We start from the raw sequence: 23,149 nt of genomic DNA, 5'->3' as shown, positions 1-23,149 counted from the left end.
GTCACCTTTTTGCCATTCGGTCACATAGACCTCATCTGATATACAAGTCAGGACTCAACCAATGTCTGGGCTCACATTTGGCTTCTCCTCATAGTGGGGGCCTTACAACTTTGAGCACCATGGATCATTGGTGGCACCTAATGAGGGTGGGGCATTGATCATATCTAACAGCGGGCAACCCTTTTTGACTCGATTCTCTTCTAACTCTTAGGTTTTCATAATCTTCTTTTTGCATTTATAAATTATGTGAACGTAAATGATGGTGAAAAGTGTATCATGAATATTTCTCTTTGAGCTTGTGAAAGTCTTAAATATCAAGAAATATTCTCTTAGTACCTGTAGAAAAATTAGAATAGATGATCAAGATGATATTAGGGTTACTTTTAAAAGAAGAAGAATCCCACTTTAGATTCCAAAATGTGATAAAATTTCCCCCTAATTTAGGATAATCGCTATATTCTTGATGGGATCAACGACCAATCCTTGACAAGAGTTATGAACGAATGATTGCAATCAAAGACCAACGATATGACCAAAAAAAAGAAAGGCTAATTGAAGTTTAAGAAAAAGAGAATGCTTGAAAATCAAAGACGAAGGGAAATTGTTCAAGGTTTGTGTGCTATATATGTGGTGGCTCTAATATGCATAGTAGGCATTCGACTCTATTCTAGATAAAGAAGATTGTGGGATGAGCTTTGAAGCTTCTAGTTATTTTCTATCTATTAATTGATGACCATTGAGGTCGTATTAAGTGAAGTACACATGTTAATCTTTTCCTAATCGTGTCATGTATCAGTGAACTGTGAGCAAAGAAAACTCTTTCCCCCCTTCAAGGAGCTAGTTCTGTTCATGACCTTAATTATTGATAAGCTTGAACTACAAGTTCCCTCAAATAATCCACTATTTTTGTTGCATGTATCTATTACATGGAAGCCCTTTTTGACTTATCATTTATGATTTAACTTAAAGAAAAGAGGACAAGGAAGTGGACTATATTGCGAGGGTGAGGCCGGTTACACGCCGGGCTATGGACATCGGATAGGAGGTGGAAAAAGAGGCACCCGCTGCCCTACGTGTCAAAAGGTCATCGGGCCCGATTTTTGTGGTTTGCGGTTGGTGGATCTCCCTCGTCCCAAAATTTGGGCGCGCCCAATGTACAAGACAAGAACACCTTTTTTCAAAGAGAGAGCCATGGGACCGACAAGAATTGAACCCCCACCAATCCCCTCACACCTCACATTCATTACCAATGGGCCAACCCCCTTTTGGTGAAATACATAGCCACAGTTTAGTGTCTAATTGAAGCAATGGACAAATTGCACCTCCTGTTTGGTGTGTAAGCAGCCTGAGTGTGCTAGCAAAGCAACAACTCTCGCATCCCTAAACTACCTTGTAAGCCCTTGTGATTACATCACCTCGTTTATAGTAAGAACTCCTTTATAGTACAACGAGAATTATGCCCTTTAAAAAGAAAAATTCCCCATGCTCGCTGCTCCTAGGGCTAGAATTGGTCCCTTTGAGCTAATCCAATGAAGTAAGACTTGTGCAGTTCTTTTGTTTACATGGTTGGATATTGCTATTTTCCAACTAACAAACCGACTGTGAAACACTGAAAGCTAGTACCATGGGAACCTGTGTCCGCCCTTGCCACTGCAACTACCTGCAGTCCCTCGGAGCCACAGCAGGAACCGCTGCATTGATTCGGGGCAGAAAATTATGGATTTCTGGAAGGCCATCGCTGCAGTTGTGCAAGAGGCGGCCACAGCCGAGAACACAATGCCTCCTCTTTGTTTCGTCCGTAGCGGAGACGCTTGAGCCTGCTAAGACTGCAGCAGACCTCGCTCTCGAGCTGCTCGAATGGCCTAAAGTGCTTGAAATCGTCTCTTCCTTTGCTGGGACTCCATCTGCCAAAGAGCTTGTTCAAGTAAGCACACGAACATCATGTGTTAGATGGACATATTTTGCTGCTGTTGTTGGTGGTGTTGTTCATGTTGATGATGTCAACTTAGTCACTTACATTGATTTAAGTGTTACTATTGTCGTTGATCATGGTGATGATGCTAGTGTTGAATACTGTAGGAAAGTACTAAATGCTTGGAAAACTAACTTAGATGGATTTGCATATGCAAAAGAGGACTTTACGCATTTGCACTCCATGGACATTATATCAATTCATCACAAAAAGAAGTGTAAAGACTCTTAGTGATTGGTATTACCAAACGTTTAGCTGTTAGTCAATGAATCCTTCATTGTGATAGGCCGCTAGATTGTAGCAAGAGGAGCTTATATGTTGCCAATACTTTCTATTTGTTCATTTGTAAACTTTTTTCCTCTTTGCAATTATCAAATTTATAGTCACCTTCGCCCTAATCTTATGTTGTAGGGATTCTCAATACCTTGCACCCAAGTTGAGTGTGAAGATCTTCTTTCACAAACTTCTACAGCAATGGATTTATTGGCACATTTAGGAAGCACTTTGGATTTTGGAGGAATCCCCACAAATACGGCAAGTAACTTGATCTCTTCTTATTTTTGGTTGAGGCAACCCTCAAATGTGAAGGGTAGCTAGACTATCATTTGAAGTATATTTCTAGAGTGGATCTTTTTTAAAGTTATATTGATTTTAAGTTTTGGAATGATGGTATAAGGAAACTTTCTTACATTTTAAATAGTTAAATTTTTATAAAAGGTTAACAGTTTATTAAGGGTGTTGTGGCCTTTGAATTCGAGGGCTGGTTGGAGGGACATGAGCGATGCGAAATGCAATACTTTGACATAATGACTTAGCAATCAATGAAGCATTAATTGCCATAATTAACACCATGTTAGTTTGAAGGATCCAAATGACTAACTTAAATGACACTTCAGCATCTTGGGAGCATTGGATAAGACATGAGATCTTGATTGCTTCCTTTGGAGATTTTGTGTTAGAGTTTTGTAGAGTTGAAATCCTGAAGGGCAACTCGATTAACTTGGCAAATGATGCATTGAGGGTTGTCTTTAGGCACATGGTTTAGCAAGAGGAGTCATGGTGGCTTTCCTGGTTGTGTTGAGAGAGGAGAGCATTAGTAAAACTCTAATTGAGATTTGGGAGAGTGGGTTTTGGGTTGTTTATTCCTTTCATAAGATGCACTTGGTATTTTCTTGCACTTGCTATACATGGGTATTCAAGGTTATACATGCATTCTTTTGACATGATTTCCATCCATCCTTCATTTCTCACCTCTTGTGAGATTGCTGATTTTGTTTCCTTTGTTGTGATTGGCTACCAACACTATACATTGAACTATAAGGCAAGCAACCCTATAGAACCCAACAACTACAAGAAGACAATCATGATTGGTCATCGATTGGGCTAAGAATTTGGCTCTACCATTGCAAAGAACTGAATTAGGGGCATATAAAAAGGCAAAGGCCATTTGTATTGGTAATTAGTTATTACACAATAATACATCTTTGTCCTTCATCTCTCTCTAGCTTCTCTTGTCCTTTCATGGCTTCCAGCCATCTTTTTTCTTCTTTCCTATCTTTCTCTCTCCATTTCTAGTCTTTCACTCTTCTCGTCATTCTCTTTCTTTCACTTCTGCATTTCTTCCTCCGTCTCTTTTGCAGTCTTCTCTCTCCTCTTTCTCTCTCTCTGGTTCTCTTCTTGACAAGTGGTATCAGAGCCATAGGTTCTTGATCCAATTGGCCAACATTCCATTCAGTTATCCTTTTTAGCCACACAAATCCAAGAACTTTAGGTACACAGGTACAGACATAGCAGGCAACATTGAAGACAGGCAGATATGGTGGTGGATGGACAAAATAGTAGGTCATCATCAAAATCTTAGGTTATTTTGAAGGTATTTTGTTAAAGGGAGAGATATGAGAGTTAGTGGATGTTCAAGTCCCAGTTATATTACAAAAGAAGTCTTCCTTTTCTCTTTTGAAGTTCTTTATCAAAAGCTTCCATGGAGAAATTTGGTTTCAACTCTTATCTTGAGTCTTCATGGCTTCTCTGACACCTAAAGCTTGATTCTAGAGATTATTTGGATTCCTTTGATAACCATAATACATAGCATTAAGCTCATGTTGATCAATAGTAAATGAGTATGATGTGTTGCTATTTGTGCTGATCAGCACACTCTGAGATGAGAGAAAAATAGTTCTTGCCAGGTTTGTGCCTTCTTCTGCTCCATCTCCATCTTCTTCTTCTTCTTGTGCTTCTTCATTGTTTTCTTTCCTTCGTTATTCCTTCCCCTTTTGCATTTCCCTCTTTTCCCGTCATTGCATGCATTCCAAGTGGCTTGCTTTGAAAAGTAGAATCTATTCTTCTTAGCAACCAACAACTTGATGGCAGTGATCAAACAAGAGATTTGTTCACCTTGACAAAGGAGACATCTGCTTCCCATGCTGATTCAAAGGGTCTAGCTGAAAATCTGCATAAGCAGGAGATTGCACCAGTAAAGATAGAGAAACCTGCGGAGCACCAATGCACATCCAAGTATTGCATATCCTCCTCCTGTGCGCACCTTCCTCCCTTCGCATAAAGACTTGCTTCTCCATCGGTTCTTGCTGATGCCTCTCTGAAGAATTGGTGTAATTTTCACCTCTTTATGACTGTTGCACACGATTCAGGAAGTAGAGATAGCTTGGCGTGGTGGGACTCCTAGCAAGGGTATGGAGGTAGAGAGGGTGTTAGCAAATTTGAGTGGCTTTATGAAGATCCTGATTCTGGGGAATTCAAGCTTGTTTCCTGGGGAGCATCTGAGTACACCCTATAAGAGGAAGACATTGGGTTACGGATGAGGTTCATTTATATACCTGTAAATTCTGAAGGGCTTCAAGGGAATCCTGTCTCTTCCATTTACAAAATAAGTAATGCTTGCTCCTCCAAAAGCCACTCAACTATAGCTTGTTGGAGACATACATGACGGTAATAAAGTTGTGATCAGTGCAACTATCTTTAGGGGTGTTGAAGGAGCTAGTCATATGCAGTGGTTCAAAACAAGTATTCCTAATGAGTCTTTAGGAGATGCAAACCTTGAAGCAATCAGTACCTCCAAAATTTCTAAGGCTTTTCGTATTCCTCTTGGTGTTGTTGGATTTTATCAGGCAGCAAAATACATTCCTGTACATTCAGATGGTGAAAGTGGAGATCTTGCCTTAGTCTTTTCCGACATTCCTGTTGAAATGTTGTCTCCGAGTCTCAGTTTCCTTTCCATAATTGGCGAGTATATAGAAGGGGAAGCTTTAACAGCTTCATATGGATATGTTGGAGGTCAAGAAGGAAAGAGTCAATATAGGTGGTACTTCCATGAGAATGAAATTGAGCCTGGCACACCAATATCGGAATCGACAGGGCTTCTACAATATCACATCATAAAGGAGGCTGTGAACAAATTTGTATCATTCGAGTGCATCCCTGTTCGTGATGATGGAACGGTTGGAGAAGCAAGAATTGTAATGGGACATGAATGCATTTGACCAGCTCCACCAAAGGTTTTGTCTCTAGAAATCCGAGGGGATCTTGTTGAGGGAGCTCAACTGCTAGTAGAGAAGACGTATTGGGGTGGAAATGAAGGTTCTTCTGTGCTTCAATGGTTTCAGACACTACCTGATGGAACACAGTGGGAAATCAAAGGGGCTACAAGTCACACACATACTGTTTGTATGGAAGATATGGACAGCTGTTTTTTTTTGTTTCATATGAGCCTATTTGATCAGATGGTGCCAAGGGGCCAATTGTTTCTTTACCCATTGGACCCATAATATCTGCTCCACCTGCTGGTGAGTCTTTAAAGTTGTTGGGAGAGCCTATTGAAGGTGGAGTACTCAGATATCTTGCAGTTTACAAAGGAGGGGTGCAAGGAGCTTGCAAAGCTGTATGGAGTTGGGTGGCACCTGATGGGCTAGAAAAGGAGGTAGGAACTGATGATAGGATGGTCTTGACAACTGAAGATCTAGAGTTGGTAGCTTGGAAGTCTGTTGAGATTGTTACAGATGTCAAAAAGGTTGTGAAGAAAATTCTCAAGGCAGGAGAAGGGTATGAGAAGCCCAATGATGGGTCTAAAGTTCAAATTAAGTATATTGCAATGCTCTTTGATGGAACAGTCTTTGAGAAAGAGGGCTTTGGTGTAAGTGGACCTTTTGAGTTTGTTACGGATGAAGAACAAGTCATACCCGGACTGGACAAGTACGTGGCCTCAATGCATAAGGGAGAACTTGCACTTGTTACCATTTCCTCAGAGTATTTGTTTGGTGATGTTGAGATTAAGCGGGGACTAGTAATTGTGCCTCCTAACTCCACTCTGATGTATGAACTTGAGCTAGTAGACTTTAAAAAGAAAAAAGAATCTTGGGATATGGAGACTTCAAAAAAGATTGAGGAAACTGGCAAGAAGAAAGAGGATGGAAATGTGCTGAACAAACTTGGGAAGTATGCCAGGGCTTCCAAGAAATATGAGAAGGTAGTGAAGTATATTGAATATGACAGTTCTTTCTCAGATGAACAAAAGAAGCAGGCCAAAACAGTTATAGTGAGCTGCCATCTTAATAATGCTGCCTGTAAGCTAAAGCTGAAAGACTATAAGGAAGCTGCAAAAGCATGTACTAAAGTGCTTGAGATGGACTCGTAGAATGTTAAAGCTTTATACAGAAAAGCACAAGCATACATCGAAACTGCTGATCTGGATCTTGCAGAACTGGACATCAAGAAGCATACTGTTCTTCTAAATCTTGCAAGCTATGACTGGACACAATAGGAATACAATGAGGGCTTAGATTGGAAGCATCAGATGCTTCAGCAAGAGTATTACTCACATGGTTTTGATCCCTATCATGTACCACAAGGCAATCTGCTATCCAGATAGAACGAGCACTTGTCAAACATTGACATCTCATGGGATTAGTTGGTAAAGTCATGCATCTTGGAGGCTCTCATCAATCTTTATGGTAATGTTGTTTTGCAAGAGGGTTTGACGCATGTATATGACGAGTATATGTTGGTTGCATCGATTGCCATGGTTGATGTAGTAATTCAGCAAGACTTATTGCAATCATTGCTAAATATGTATAGTAATGAGTATAGCCAATCACACTCTCATGGACACCAATACCTATATGGACAGCAATATGACTATGAGCAGCATTCATGTACTTCTCAGCCATATGCTTCTCATGAGTACCATGGGCAGCAGTATGATTATTCTATTGTTGATCTATATAGTGATGATGTGGGCAATATTGGGTCTAAAATCCGTAAAGCTTGACAATTAACCAATGATCAGATCAGAGAGTTGTATGCTAAAGGGCATAGTGATAGGGAATGGTCGGAATGGCCCCTTGGGATGCCAAAATGCCGTTTTGGATCGAAATTTGTTCCAAATCGTGTCCCTGTTGGCTGGGATGTTCCCTGTCACATTCCTGACAGGGAACGCCACGTGGCACAGAACTTACCTACAAAGTGACTAGTTGATTGCCCTAGTTTACTGCCTACCAAATCATGCACCTATCTCCCGCCAACTTCGCCTGTAGCTTACCTGTCTCTCACTCACGTGCCTGTCTTGGCTTTGCCTACGGCACCACATGAATTGATTGAAATATTAATGTCATTGTGGATTATAGACCTTGGCTTTAGTACTCCACATGAATTATGAATGAAATATTATTTTTTAAAAAATAATTTTAAAAATTTTAATGCTGTTCCCATTCCCATGTCCCCATTCCCTAAGTTTGGCATCCCCGTCCCCGTTCCCCGTTTCATGTTTCTATGCCCAAGGGTTATGCTATAGTTGTGCTGAACTGATGCATTTTAATCATTAAGACATCTGCAGAGCAAAGAATGCAAGTATATTTGTGGTACTTGAATATTCAGATAAAGAGGATAAAGATAGTCATGTTGAAGACAATTTTGATGATGATTCGAAGGAAAATAAAGGGTTTACAGTTGCAGCCTATGAAGATTCCATTGTTGAAGACCACGACCATGGGCTTCTATTTGATTTAGTAGCTTATGCTTTTGTGGATTCATTCGTACATGCATATTATTTCATGAGTGATGACATCTCTGATTTGGTGGTCATGATGCATGGACAGGATATTACATTTCCTTTTGACCTGGGAGGTTAAGGGCTGGACTTAAATCTCTGCGTGGACCAACATTACTTAAGAAATGATGTCCTTACCTTCAAGAATTTTGTGACAACTATCATGTTGACTAGTGGGCTTTGTTTCACTGCAGAACAGATCTCTGTTTTGGACCAGATTTAATGCTGAATTAATGACATAGACGTGTGAGTCATATGGGCTGAAAGTACTTAAAGAGAGCTTCATTTGGAGCTATAGCATGTCTGATTTGGATTAGCCCATCCAAAGTTATTACAGATTTAGTATAGCACGGTCTGCAATGGACAACACAAAGTCTCCATCTGGGCGGAGCTCTTAATGGCAACCTTTTGGTCCAAGATTTCATTTTCATATTTCCCAATGATTGTCAATGCTTTGTACTTGATTGTCAGCCCTCTAGTTGTACTTATTTCATGAATCCTTGAAGATTAGGCCAATTTATTTTAGTTTATGCAGAGTACCCTACCCCTTTCCACCACTTGGCAAATTGTAATAAGTCCTATTTTTGTTTGAGGACAAAAACATCCGAGTGGGGATGGAATGTAAATAACTAAATTATGGGCATATAAAAAGGCAAAGGCCACTTGTATTGGTAATCAGTTTTTACACAATAATACATCTTTGTCCTTCATCTCTCTTTAACTTCTCTTGTCCTTTCATGGCTTCCAACCATCTTTTTTCTTCTTTTTTGTATTTCTCTCTCAATTTCTAGTATTTCTCTCTCCTCATCACTCTCTTTCTCTTACATTTGCACTTCTTTCTCTTTTGCAGTCTTCTTTCTCCTCTTTCTCTCTCTCCAGTTCTCTTCTTGACAACCATCGAGTTGAGTAGATTTGTTGATAGCCATGAGCATAGAGTACATGGACAAGCTAACCTTTAATGAGGATACTCCACGCCTGAGCACATTTTCACCTAACACACCATCATTGAGTGTTACACAGAGAGATAAAGGGTATATTGCTGCTTTATCTTTTTTTGTAGGGCATTTCACACAATATCAAGAGTCAAGCAACTAAACTGATTCCAAGACATGGGCGTATCATTAGGGATGATACGGGGAATCCTAACTTTGAGTAAGTGCCTAATGTTACAACCAATTTTTAATGTGGCTGTTGTAGAACCTCTTGTTGAATGGTTCTACCAAAGTGCATTCATGAGCATCGATGGGGGAGTTTAGTCAAGAAAAGTTAGTTGTATTTTTGTTCTCTTGGTTAAGACATGGAGCTAATCTCTTACATATGAAATTCTTAGCCACCAATCCATCATGATAATGGGCTGAGGCTCTAAGGGTGTGGGAGGGGTGGCTGATCAAACACATGTTATATGGAGTTGGCACATTAGAATGGAAGAAGAAAGAGAGAAGCACTGCATGATGGAGGAATGCCACCGGGAGTTGGAGTGTGCTGAATGTGCAAAAAAGAATGATGTGACTACCCATTGGAGCCAGCTATAAATAGCTGAAAATGCTGAAAACTGACCAACTGCTGCCTAGGAGTGCCACAAATGCTGGCCAATCGTATATCAAAAAATTAAATAATCATAAAATGCTGATCGCCAAAATAAGCAGCTATCTCCCTCATCATCTACTAGTGTAAATGCAACCCCTAGTCCCATTGAAAAGAAATGCTTTGAGCTTGAAAATAACCTTAGTCAATGTAAGCACACAAACTATATGAAAAAGAAGCACATTGAAATGCATGCTTGAGAGAGAGCTGCCTCCTCTGTCAAAACACATGAAATGATAGACAAATAGAATGTTAGAGCTCGTAATGTCCCCGTTTGATTCAGATTTAAGTGCACATGTAGGAGATGACTATGCATGACACAAATGACTGCTAACATGAAACCAACCTTTGTCCTTGTAGAGGGTGGCAATGACTTGATTAATAAACAATTACATCAAGCATAAAATTCAGATAAATTGAAAATGCACATTTAACCACTTTAGGCTTGGACAATGGATAGCCTATTGGCCCCAAAATTGGCTGCCCTTTTGGTAATTTTTTATCTTCTATTGCAAATGGATGGAGTACAATAGAGATCCTTTGATCTCGTCTGCTAATCCAAGGGCCTCTTGTTGTCAAAATTGACTAGCAAGCCTTCAAACCAATTTGCCCCTAGGTTTGTATGGGGCAAATTCAGCCTCAAATTTGATATTGGCCAGCTAGCCTCTTGAATCTCCCAGAAATTCTTTAATTTCAGCGGTTGGAATTCAAGTCTTAGGCCCTCCATTTTGAGCACGCATCTTGAGGTGGTTATCAAACCCTAATTTTTACTATAAATTAGGGTTTATGAGAGAGATTTTTCAATATCTTCACCTCTGATTTTATATTGGTGAGATAACTTGAGAGATGATTGTAGGATAAGAGAGAATGTTATAGAGATAGAAATTTTAGAGTTTCATTTGGAGAAAGGATGAAAAACTGTTGCTGCCCTGCTTAAACAACCATGGAAGCTATCATCTATAGCTTGGGACCATCAAAAAGGCTGTTATTCCCTCCTATATGCTGTCACCTACAACAGAAGGACTTTGGACTGTTGTTACCTACACCTCGAGGGCTCCAAATTGCTGTCATCTACTATAGGGCTGGTCCTTGGTGATTGCAAATCACATTAGCAGCATCTCCTTGCTCTATAACACCCTTCTTCTCTCTCACCGTGGTTGGCATAGCCTTTCACCGGCCACCAAAAACGTTTTTCCCTTGCATGGGCAAGTTTTGCAAAGTGGCAGCCTTCTAATCCCATTTTTCAGAATTATCCAGCTTATTAAATTAATTTTCAAAATATCAATTCTGAAAATTAATTTAATAATTATTCTAGTGTCCCAAAAAATAATTCGAGTAGCTAATAATTAGATTGGCTAGGCCAATTGTCTTTCAAGTATCCTTGAGCAGCTGTATTAGCCCTTAGATTGCGGCATTAATTAGTTAATGCCTAGTCTCTAATGTCACCATTGACATTAGTAGCCAATAAATTGGTCTAGGCCAAAATCTAATACCAGGTACCACCTAGTACATATTAGACACAACTTATTACAACTTTTGTCTTTGGCACCAATTGATATTTGGGGGTCCTGAGTCCCACATTGTGAAATAATTAACTTACATATCACATGTGTATCTCACATTTACACATTTGATTAATACTTAAGCAAATGCAATGCAAAGCATTAAAATTTTATGTCCTCGTAAAAGAGCTCTTCCTTGAAATCCTTGCAATTGCCCTTGATTACACTGCAATTCGTCAAAAGAATTTGTTGCCACCACTAGAATACATCCCAACATCATAGTCAAACAATATGTGCACCTATTGCTTAACCATGCTCACATCCTTTGCATATCTGAAATTCTGGTCACTTAAACAATCCATACACATGAATCATAACCACTGCTAGCACCATAAGGGGTGCATCCACATGCCAAAACCCAATACTATTCTAACAACCAAGGCAAAGTAATGCATGAATTGAGCGTAAAGAACACCTCATAGCAATGACGTACCACATGATAGCATACATCAATTGAAACTGCATGTAACTTATGCAAGTGTACTTCTCTTGTATCACATGCAAATGTACATTGCATACCATCCATGTATCCCATTCATGCCTTGCAAATGTACATCCATCCAAATGTATGCTCCATGGATTTCATACATGCTAGTATGTGTATATAAAACTTTCATACTTTCTTCATCTCAAATGAAACTGGTTTCTAACATTTTATAGAACTCGTATGAAACCTTTGAAACCGGTTTCATATCTCCCATTTCAGAAACCGTTGGCAAATATGGGATTAGGTTGATGATGATAGGTAGCACCAAAATACGGAGAAGAGTCCTTTCACATCGGAGTGTGTTGAAACCTGCAAAGGATGAAATGACTAGTCAAGTGTGAAGAACAACAATAAATATCCATAATTAGTCAAATTTGGCCGAGCTACTCCAATAGGTCGAAATTGTGTTGGCCAATTGATTGTCATGAATAAAATAATGAAGAAAATGCAGATTGCCATCATAAGTGCTGGTCACCCCATCTTGGCCAATGTGAATGTAGTCGAGTCCCACTGAAAAAGAAACGCACTAAGTTGGAAAATAACCAACTAGTTTAAACACTTTTGAATTTGACTTAAAAAGAAATGCATGCTATAGAAAGAGTTGCGTCCTCCCTTGAAACACATGACAGACTATGTGTCAGAGCTCCTAATATCCCCATCTAACCCAAATTGAGGCTCACAGGTAGGATAACTGTGCATGACACACGACTGCTAACACTTGCAAAGGTTGAGGCCATATTCTCATGGTTACATTTGAGAAATGTGTATGAGATTTGTAGCTTCATGGAGCTATGTTCCTAATGTAGGAATTATGTTTTTAACTTTGCTGAATTTGTATCTCCACTGCATGCTTTGCAGAAGAAGGGTGTGCCATTTAAGTAGATAATAGTGGAAATGTCAACTTTTGATAAGCTTAAGGAAAAGATGACTTCATATCTTGTGCTTATATTGCCCGGATCTCAAGAATTTATTTGTTGCTCAATGTGATGCATGCAGAAACAACATTGGGCCTATTTAAATGTAGGACAATCGAGTGGTGGTATATGAGAGTTGTGTTCTCCATGGTGCAGACAAGAATTTGTAGGTTTATGAGAAGGAATTACTTGCTGATTCATGTACTTTTAGCATGGAAACACTATCTTTTAGGGGTTGATTTTACAATGCAGATAGATCATCAAACATTATGCTATTTTCTAACTTAGTCAAAGTTGTTTGAGGCAGCAACATCGAGAAGCATGCCATGAGATTGAAGCCTCAAGACTTGAATTTTCAGGGCTGAGAATTATTCTCAGCAAGATTTAAGTGAGGGACTAGCCAACATTTGAATTTGGGGCAAATTCCATTTTCTAAGGAGTTGGTGAAGGCCAAATGCCTGAGCAAATCAATTAGAAGACTTGTTGGTCATTGTTGACAGCAAGGGGCTTTTGGATTGTGAAGGGGATTGAAGGAATCCCATTGTATTTGAATTCAATTGCAATTAAAGATAGAGAAATACCGAAAGGGGTGCTAGTTTTGGGACCAACAAGATGGCCAATGTCCAAGATTGATTGGTAAATGTTTATGTTTCAGCATTTCATAATTAGTACTTGCTGTAATTAAGTTATAATCAGGTTATTACCGCCCCTCCACGGAAGGAAGGCTAGTTTCAATCTGCAGGTTCAGTAAGCAAGTCCATTTCATTGGTAAAGAAGAAGATAAAGGCTGATTATACGTCATGATTATTTTTGCAGCATGCATTTAAGTATCATGGCATATGCTAGAGTCAATCATTAGTGATCAAGGTCCACGGAGGACGAGTTTGTTTTGAAAGGAGTTGTTGGAGACCGTAAATACCATGCTGAAGTTTTATTCGTCCTTCCATCCATAGATAGACGGTCAGTCCAAAGATGAAAACTCCGTAGTCATAGATCTCTTGAGGTGTGTGTCAAAGCAAGATGCAGTGGAAGTAGTACTTGCCTTTGGTAGAGTTTGCATATAATAAAACAGTGCATTGTTCTACTTGTAAGGCTCCATTTGAGGTTGTGGGGGGTGGCAAGAAGGTGCCTCCTACTTTACACATTTAAGGATAAGATCTTTGAGGTTGATTGTTATGTGGATAACTTAAATGCAACCTATGAGAAGGTTAAATATGCACTTCAGAGATTGTAAAAAAAGAAAAAGAGGGCTAATTGTTATGTGGATAACTTGGATGCAACCTATGAGAAGGTTAAATATGCACTTCAGAGATTGTAGCAAAAGGAAAAGAGGGCATTTGATTGCTATAGATGTGCTTTGTAGTTTGTAGAGGGCGATTATATGTAATAGCTTTTTGAAAAGGCGAGGCTGAGAAAGATGAAAGGCAGAGAGAGATTGTATCTAAAGCTGAGTATACATTATTATGGACCCTTCTAGGTATTGGAGAAGATCAATGATGTTGCTTATATGTTGAAATTGCCTCCACAGTGCCAGATACATAATGCCTTTCATGTGAGCTTGTTGAGGCCTTTTCATGGTGATGTGCTGGAGAGTGGATCTCCGGAAATTCAGCTAGAGGTTGAGAAGCTGGATGAGATACTGGTAGTGGAGCCGATATTGGCACATAAAGAGAGAGAGATCAAAGGTAAAGTTTCTAGGAGATACTTGGTGAAGTTTTAGAACTATTCACCAGTGGATGCTAAATGGCATTATATGGGTTTTGGGTAATAGCTTTGGATTCTTTTTGAGTCTTATGTTTTAATTATACTTATTGGAAATTTTCAACAAGTGTTTGGCAGTAGCATGGTTGAGCAAATAGCGGCTGATATTGTTTTAACTATGATGCCTTATGGAAATTCTAGTGTCGTATTTTGTTTTTGGCATATGGCAGTGCAATTGAGGGCGATTGCAAGGATTTCAAGGGGGAGGTTTGTCATAGAAAAGTCCATAATCTAATGTGGACTTCACATATCTCAATATGCGTCTGACTGCATCCAAATGTGGCTTTCTAGGTACTTGCATAAACTGACTCACAAGACCAACAGCGTAGCTCAAGTCTGGCCTTGTAATGGTCATGTAGATCAAACTCCCCACTATCCTCCTGAACATAGTAGGGTCTTCTATCTCATCCCCAACATCAGCACTCAGCTTTACATTCTGCTCCAACGGGACTGAAAGTGGTTTGCATGCAGTCATACCATACTTGGACAACATATCCAAGCCATACTGTCTTTGGGACAGCCATATACCATCATCACATGAGGATGTGAAATTTTGATGCTTTGTTTGGCATTTGATTTAGTTATCAAATCAATTGCGCAAATGTGAGATGCACATGTGATGTGCAAGTTAGTTATTTCATCCTATAGATATTAATTGGTGCCAAAGTCAAAAGTTGTAATAAGTTGTGCTTGATAGGTACAAGGTGGTACATGGAGACAAATTTCACCTAAATTGTTTTATTTGCATTAATGTCAGTGGTGACATTACGAATTAGGCATAAATTAATTAATTAATGCTAGTTTAAGAACTAATTAATGCTTAAGAATACTTGGGCGACAAATTGGTATAGCCAATTTAATTCTTGGTTGGTGAAACTATTTTTCTAAGCGAGAATTAATAAGTAAATTAATATTTAGAATTAATATTTTGAAGATTAATTTATTTTGCTGAAAATAGTTGAAAAATGCAATTAGAAGGTTGCCACTTGGCAAAATTTGCCCATGTATGTGCAAAGAGGTTGGTTGGAGGCTGGGAGAGGAAGGAGAGAGTCATTTTGAGCTTAAGTAGCAATAGAGATCAGTCCACTTTTTGCGACGACAAAAGTATGAATTTTCTCTCTCCTCACCATTCTCTCTCATTCTCCAGCCATCTCTCAAGTTATCTTAGCCAATTTCAGCCATTGGAGTTGAGATATTTAGAGATTCACCACTGTAAACTTTCATTTGTAGAGCAAAAATTAGGGTTTGACAACCACTTTAGGAATTGTGCTCAGGATTCAAGGCCAGATTTCAAAGAATTTAAAGAGGCTAGTGAGCCGACATTAAGTTTGGGGTAGAATTTGTCATCCTAGTATGGTAGTATTTAAGTCAGTGGGTATGAAAGGCAAAAATTGTAATAAGTCATATTAGTTAGGTATTTAGTGGTACTTAGTGTCAAATTTTGGCCTAGAAGATTTTATTAGCCATTAATGCCAGCGGTGACACTAGGAACTAGGCAGTAATTAACTAACTTTCAAGGGCTAATAAATGCTTAGGATTCCTTGGAAGACAAATTGGCCTAGGCAATCTAATTGTTGGCTAGCACTGTTATTTTTATGAGCAAGAATTAACAATTAAATGAATTTTTATAATTAATATCATGAAAATTAATTTAATTGGGCTGAAAATTGTTGAAAACTGCAATTAGAAGGCTGCCACTTGGCAAACCTTGTCTATGCAAGTGAGGGAAAGGCTCTTAGAGGGTGGTGGAGCCTTAGTTCAACATTGTTGAGGTTAGGAAGGAGGAGAGAGAGAGTTGCAATTTTCCAACCATTTGAGGCTATCAAAGAGCTACCCCCAACTAATTAGGAGGCCATTAGAGGTAGGTGACAGTCCTTGTACGCTGTCTATAGGTAGGCGAGAGCAATTTTGGGGCCCACAAGGGCAGGTGACTGCATGTGGGGGTCCTGTTGATGGTGGGTTGCAGTCAATCAGCCATTCACAGCAGGGCAACATTGAATTTCGGCCAATTTTGGTGACAAAACCCTGAAATTTCTCTCTCTTCAGCTTCCTCGCTATTCTCTCAGCCAATTTACAGCTTCCCTCGAGATCTCAGCCAAATTTAGTCCCAAGAGGGTGCAATTGAAGAAATTCTACTGCTGAACCCTAATTTATAGCGGAAATTTGGGTTTATTAGCCACTATGGGAAGATTGCTTAGAAATTGGGGTTTAGTATTTGAAATTCAACAGTTGAAATTTGAGGATTTCTAAGAATTTCAAGAGGCCAACCATGCAACATTAAGTTTGGGGCATAATTTGTCTTCCAAGGAGCAGATTGAAGGTCAATTCCTAAGCAAACCAAGAGGCAGATTGGTTTGAGGGTTTGCTGCTTGCTATGGATAGCAAGATGTATTGAAGATTGAAGTAGATTAGGTTGAATCCTAGTATACTTCAACCTTTAATACAAGTTAAAGAAATATTGCAAGAGGCAATAGTGTGTCCCTTGTCCAAGATTAAGTGGTAACATTTGGATTTTAATTTATATAAAATTTATGCTTGTTATAATTAGTGTTAAGTCAGATTATTTACCACCTTTTCAACAAGGAAGACTGGTTCATGAGATTGCAACCCTTTCCTAAACTTGATAGACCTTGGCAGAGCATTGCTATGGACTTTTATCTTTGATGTTCCCAAGGCACCTATAGGGAATGATGGGATATGGGCTATCATTTGCAAATTCAATAAGCAGGTCCATTTCATTCTAGTGAGGAAGAAGATAAAGATTGATTATATGGCATGCTGGAGTCAATAAGCATGTGTTTAGGTATCATGGCATGCTAGAGTCAATCATTAGCAATCAACATCCATAGTTGACAAATTTGTTCTAGAAGAGATTGTTTGAGAACATGCACAACACGTTGCAATTTTATTCGTCCTTCCTGTAACGTGCCCGCCTATCGACTGTCCAAGCATGTTTTTAGCGGTCCATCGAGAGACGAATCTAAGCGACGCTGCCCAGTACTCCCATGGAATGTTACAGAGTTTGTCGCCTAGGGTTTCTCGAGTCCGCCTCGCAATGGAATGTTCGCGGCCGAACCCACTAGGATCGACCTGAAATCTGGGTTCCTAGGGATCAAGGTCTCTCGACATCATTCTTTTTTGCAAGTAAAATGTGGCTAATTATTTACTCAAAAAAGCTGATTACAACGGAATGTTCATGCTCAACAGACAAGCTGGAGCTGATGCGAATTTACAAATACATCATGTATACAAGCCTCTCAGGGCGGTCTAGGGGGGATAGGGGCAAGAAGCCATGGGGGAGGGGTGTATAGCCAACTGGGGCTGCCTGCCTGGATCACGAAAAACATGTCCTGGCAGCCCCAAGTGCGCATGAAATGGCCACAGAGCTCCTGACGAGCCCTGGACTCGCCCTGTACCTGATCCCATCGGCCGCGGAGGGAGTGGATGATTGAGGTTCAAAGCTCTTCTAAGGTCGCCTGTACCGACAGTCTCTCTCCGCCGAAAGCTTCCTGACACCGCACCTTCTAGATATGCCATTCAATAAGGCTCCCTATGATCTTCCATACCTCCGAGCGGTCTGCTATGGGCTCCAGTACCTGTCGGATGGGTAGAGCCTCCTAACCGACCACTGCGCACGACCGTGCCTCGATAATGAATATCGTGTCTTGCATCCCGGCCTCATACAGAAGGTGATGGCCCTGGCCTGACCGCCTGCCCACAGAAGGCTCCCCATGAGATACATCCAAGGCTGGGTGCTATACGTTGAAGGATGCAGCAAGCTCCTCTCCACACGAGCTACACCTCCTCACATGACCAAAGGTAGTGCTTTGGGGTTTCTAGAGGCTGTTGTGTGTAGTGCTTACAATCTCCCTCCTGCATTTGGGTAAGCCAACTTCCCACCGCCAAGCCTCCATGTGCCACTAGCCATAAGAAATACAACACCCTCCTCGGTCTCTAGCTATCCCATAGGCAGCGCCAGAAGGACTGTTGGAAAGGCTCTGTGATGCTGTGCTCCGCCTAGTGCCTGCTATGTGATGGCATCCACTCCATATCCTCCTACATCAGTACGTGTCTGCCAATCCTAGCAGTGTACTCAAAGAACCTGGGTGGCTTTTTGGAAATCGCCGTGGCCGGCCAGAGCCACTCTCCTAGATCCCACTTCAGCTCATCAAGTGGTTTGCTCTCCCAAATCCAAAGGCGCCACTCCCTGAGCTCCTCCTAGAAGACATAGGGGTCCAATCGCCATGTCTTTCCCTGAAGGCCCACCACCCGAATCCTTCTCCACAAGAGGGCGGCTATCCCCTTATCGTGCTGCCCTCTGTCAAGGGCCAGACGTCCCCCCTCATGCACTATGAAGAAAGTCCCGTGTGAGGCGTCGCTCACTTTCTTGCCACTTGTAGGGGGATGCCTGTTGGTAAGAACCTAGCTGCCCATACCTCCCTAGGCTCTATCGGCTCTCGTATCGGGGGAGCAAGCCACTCCAGAGGTATTGCTCCGTCTATCTCCCTTCTCCTCAACTCCACTCCTCTCTGACAGCCTGATGCTCTTTGCAGCACCTCCTCTTCCGCCATCCTGTACACCTCACGCCATGTCCTGATGGTATGAGTTGGGCCGGGGCCGGCCTCCCAACGAGCCCACTGGATGTGGGTATGCTCGCCGATCTATGCTCCTTCCTGATCTTTGACGTGGGGGCTCCAGATCACCGGCTGATGATCTATCTCCTCCTGGCAGCCTAGGGGCTTTTGTGTTAGGGCCTTGCAGAGGCCCTGCCACACGTGGAGTAGGCTGCGTAGGAAAGGTGATTTGGGGGGGGGGGTGATATGGGCTGATGTGAAAATCCATCTTAAGGATGGCCTCTACTCACCGCCAAGCCTTGGTCTATAGTCCTGAAAGCCCTCCTGCAAGAAGACCTTCCAGGTTTGCCCTCTTGGTGTGAGGCTGCGGACAACTAGCTTGCCCAAGAGGGCCATACTCTGATATTCTGGGTCTATGATCCTGAGCCCTCCCTCTGACCGATGCCATATGATGGTCGCCCATGCCACCTTGGCCCTGGAGTCTTTGGAACCATATGATCCTGACCAGAGGAAATTCCGCACTAGGCGGCGGAGATATGCTACGCAAGATGAGGAGAAGCACCAACACGAGGCGATGTACCAGGCCGTCGCTAGAAATACCTGGTTGACCACCAGGGCTCGGCTAGCTAGTGAGAGGCGAGCCGTGCTCCAGTAGGTTAGTTTTCTCCGAATGAAATCAAGGATAAGAAGAAACTGGGCAGGAGTGATGTGGAGTCCCACCCGGAACCCAAGATACCGGACAGTCTGCCCTCTGCTTACCCATCTAAATCCTAGGTGGACGCCCCACTCCGTGCTAGAGTTCAGGTCTGTGAGGAAACCAACGGACTTTTGCTAGTTGATTTTCGCTCCCGCTACTGAACAGAACACGTCACTCTCTCCAGCATCAACTCATTGTCCTCTATGTAGAGTGATGTGTTATCTGCTTACTCTTGAGTCTAACAACTCAGTCTCCTCTCTCACTGGAAGTCGGAGGCCGCGTAGTCCGCTCACACGTGACCTGAGGAAGTGAGACATCGCCTCTGCAAAGAGTAGAAATAGGGATGGGGCCAGGGGGCAGCCCTGTCGAACCGATCTCTCCAGCCGAAACTCCTCCTCTCGCCTTCCGCCTATGAGAACCCTGCTGGTGGCCGATATGTAAAGGGTGGAGACCCTGCGAATCCAAACCTGAGGGAATCCTAACCTCACCATGGTGCCCTCTAGGAAATCCCAGTTCACCTTGTCATAAGCTTTCTCAAAATCCAGGAGTAATATGGCCAGTCTTTGCCCACTGTGCTAAGCCCACTCAATCGCTTCAAAGAAGGTAAATACATTGTCTAGGATGCTTGTATCCTGGACAAAGCCTGTCTGTGTGTCGTGGATGATGTCTGGAAGCATGGGGCATAGTCGCCTATCAATCATCTTTGCCAGTGTCTTATAGGCCACTGACAACAAGGTGACCGGTCTCCATTGGGAAAGCTCCAACTGGTCTCCCCCTTTGGGGAGAAGGCTAATAAGGCCTGCCGAGAGACTCTTAGGCATTTGTCCTGAAGTGAAAATCTCCTGGAAAGCCAACAATAGGGGGTCCTTCACCACTTCCTAGTAGGTAGTGAAGAAGGCCTTAGATAGGCCATCCTCCCTCGGGCATTTCTGCCCATTCTGTGTGTGTAAAGCCTCCTCTGGTTCCTTCTCTGTGAAGGGGGCTAGGAGGGAGCGTCCCATCTCCTCTGTGACGAGGGACGGGATGTGATCCCAGACCTCCTGTCTACACCTCTGTCCTCTAGCTGAGGCTCTCTCCTGCTGGAAGAGACGCGTGTAGTAGTCAGTGGCAATCTCCATCACCTCGTCTGGGCTAGAAGGAGTTCTCCCATACTGATCCCGAAGGTTGTGTATCTGCTCTCCTGCGGTGCGAGGCTGGTGCACCTGGAAAACTCCCTGCATATTGTGTCCCCTTTCTGCGCCTAGAAAGCTGTTGAGGTTCGAAAAGAAAACTTTGAGCGCCTGTCCTCTAGGCCAACAATGGCTACTCGCACGCGCACCTCTTGCGCGTGGAGGGTGGGATCCCCTGGTGCCTCCTGTAACAGTCTCTGCATGGCTGCAAGGTCTCGCCGGAGTGCTCTCTCCTCCTCCCAGCTTTGCTGCTTGGCCTGTGTGGCTGCCTCTTGGCAGATTCTGCTGGACTCGGCTAGGACCTCTGCAACCTCCAATGCTATCCGGTCCCTCCCGTCCCACTCTCTGGTCCAAATCTGCTCTGTCTGTCTCGTCATCTCCTCTCTCCTATAGATCGAGTCAAGGATCCGACAGGAGCGTGCGTCTAAGGCAGATGTTGGGGGATCAAGTGTTAGGAGGAGCGGGCAGTGATCGGACAACATGGTGCCTGCCAATTGCTCAATCTGGCCTCCACGAGAGTCTCCCCACTCTCCCACATAGAATCTATCCAACCGCTCTAGCAAGACTCCTCCACGCCACCTGTATCCCCAAGAGAAATCCAACGACCTCTCCCTCCTGTGGAAAGCAGGGTCTCTCCAGGCGTTATGTGCTCCTACTGGCAGCAGAAAGACCTCCCATGCCTCTTGCTCCTCCCCAGCCATGTCTTGGTAGTTTCTGCCTCTGCCTTGTTGGTCCTCCAAAGCCTCTAGGTTGTTGAAGTCTCCTCCAACAATCCAGGAGTCCACCTCTGGGAGTCCATCCGCGATCTCCACCCAGAACCTGCTGCGTGCCCTAACCTCCGTAGGGGCATAGACATTGAGGACTCCAAGGCACGAGTCCCCAATATCCAGTCTGATCCCAATATCCAGTCTGATCCAAATAACCCTCCTTGCCACTATCGTCCTGTGGTCTCGTACACAAGTAGTGAGACTCGGGCCAATAGAGGTGGATACGCCTCCACTCCTGCCGTGGGCACCTATAGCGTGCTCCTAGTAAGTGTGTGAGCTGTCTGGAAGTACCTTCCCTACCCGCTGGGCATGGGTGGGGGTGAGCTTGTGCTCCTGTAGAAGTAAGATGTCGATCCGTTCGGCAAGGGCAAGCTGCAGCTCATGCCGAACAATCAACTTCCTAGAACCACGTGCCCCACTGTAGTGGAGACTATTCACATTCCAAGATGCAAGGTGTAGGCTCATGGGGAAACCTGTGAAATTGACCGAACAAGCATCTGTTCGGTGTGGAGGCAGCTGATGAGGATGAGAAACTATGAGGCATGCAAGTACGCTTTGCCGCCGGTCTGGATGGTGAGCTCTAGTCCCCCATGGTGGGCCTCGGCCGGATCATAGGGGTGATAGATGATCCAGGTGGTACTGTCAATGCATCTATCAACCATGCTGAGAGTCGTGACTCTGTACATTGGTAGAATCGAGCCGCCTGTGCCAGGGGCCACTCAATCACATTCTTCTGAGCTCTTCACTGAGGAGGGGCTCGAAAGATGATGCTCAAGTGAGGGACCTCGGTGGAAGCCCACCAATTAATGTCCATCATGCAGCCAGGCCATTGCTGTGCAAACAGTGCTAGTCCTTATTCTCCCATCCACTGGGAGATGTGGTCCGCCACCTGACTCTTTAACTCCTCTACGTGTGTAGTTGTCCACTCCCCTGAGTGAGAGGACCTAAGAAAAAAGGTATAGTTTGGTCCATCCGGTGGTGCTAGTAGACGGACCTTGCCCCTCCTTGACTTACGAACCACGAAGATCCCCACCTCTAGCGGCATTGGGAACTATCCGTGCTCTGCAACTCTCAAGTAGGACCATGGGCCACTGTGGAAGAACTCTTGTGGCAGCAATTGTGCCTGTCTCGGGAAAGTGTGATGGGCAGCAGGGGTGGATGAGCTGGTAGCTGTATGGGAGGGGGAAGACTGCTGGTGCAAGGAGGATGTAGGTGTGTGTGGCTCATCACCACCTATGGGAAGAAGGGGAGTTGGTCTGGGGGAGGTCACTTGAACCAAGTGCGGGTTAGGGGGGTTGCTCGGTAGGGGAGATGATGGGGGGGAGGAAGATGGAGTGATGGTGGGATGGACGGCGATGTATGGCGGGTGTGGAGGGGGAACTGGTGGCCTTGAAAAGGGGGGGGCTATGGGCCAGGGTCAGTGGGCGGGTGGGTGGGTGGGTGTGGGGGCTGTGGGACCTCAAGCAAGGTAGTCTGTGGCGTAGATGGTGGATGTGGGGAGCTGCGGTCCTGCCGGGTGGGGCGGGCAGGGGGGGGAACTGTGGCATGCTCTGTTGAGGGAGCGTCGCACGCCCACCTGCTCCTTGCTACCAAGGCTGGGTCTG

General features: G+C 43.2%; 1 protein-coding gene across 4 annotated transcripts in view; it reads left to right on the top strand.

Annotated features, from left to right (window-relative positions):
* Positions 1–1,453: 1,453 nt before the first annotated feature.
* LOC148038137 (DNA mismatch repair protein MutS, type 2) overlaps positions 1,454–23,149 on the top strand; it is a 222,424-nt gene continuing 200,728 nt past the window's right edge. For 2 of the 4 annotated variants that reach the window (XM_087669396.1, XM_087669401.1), the window contains exons 1-2: positions 1,454–1,924; positions 2,384–2,506. In XM_087669396.1, coding sequence (XP_087525522.1) covers positions 1,625–1,924; positions 2,384–2,506 — 423 coding nt within the window. In that variant the 5' untranslated portion in view covers positions 1,454–1,624. The remainder of the gene's footprint in view (positions 1,925–2,383; positions 2,507–23,149) is intronic. The other 2 variants (XM_087669379.1, XM_087669388.1) reach the window with 2 other exon arrangements.

The sequence above is a fragment of the Lygodium microphyllum genome, chromosome 3 (genome assembly GCF_053477565.2).
Source record: "Lygodium microphyllum isolate KBCC chromosome 3, Lygodium_microphyllum_v1.1.10, whole genome shotgun sequence".
Classification (NCBI taxonomy): Eukaryota; Viridiplantae; Streptophyta; class Polypodiopsida; order Schizaeales; family Lygodiaceae; genus Lygodium; species Lygodium microphyllum.
This window is presented reverse-complemented; position numbering and strand designations above follow the sequence as displayed.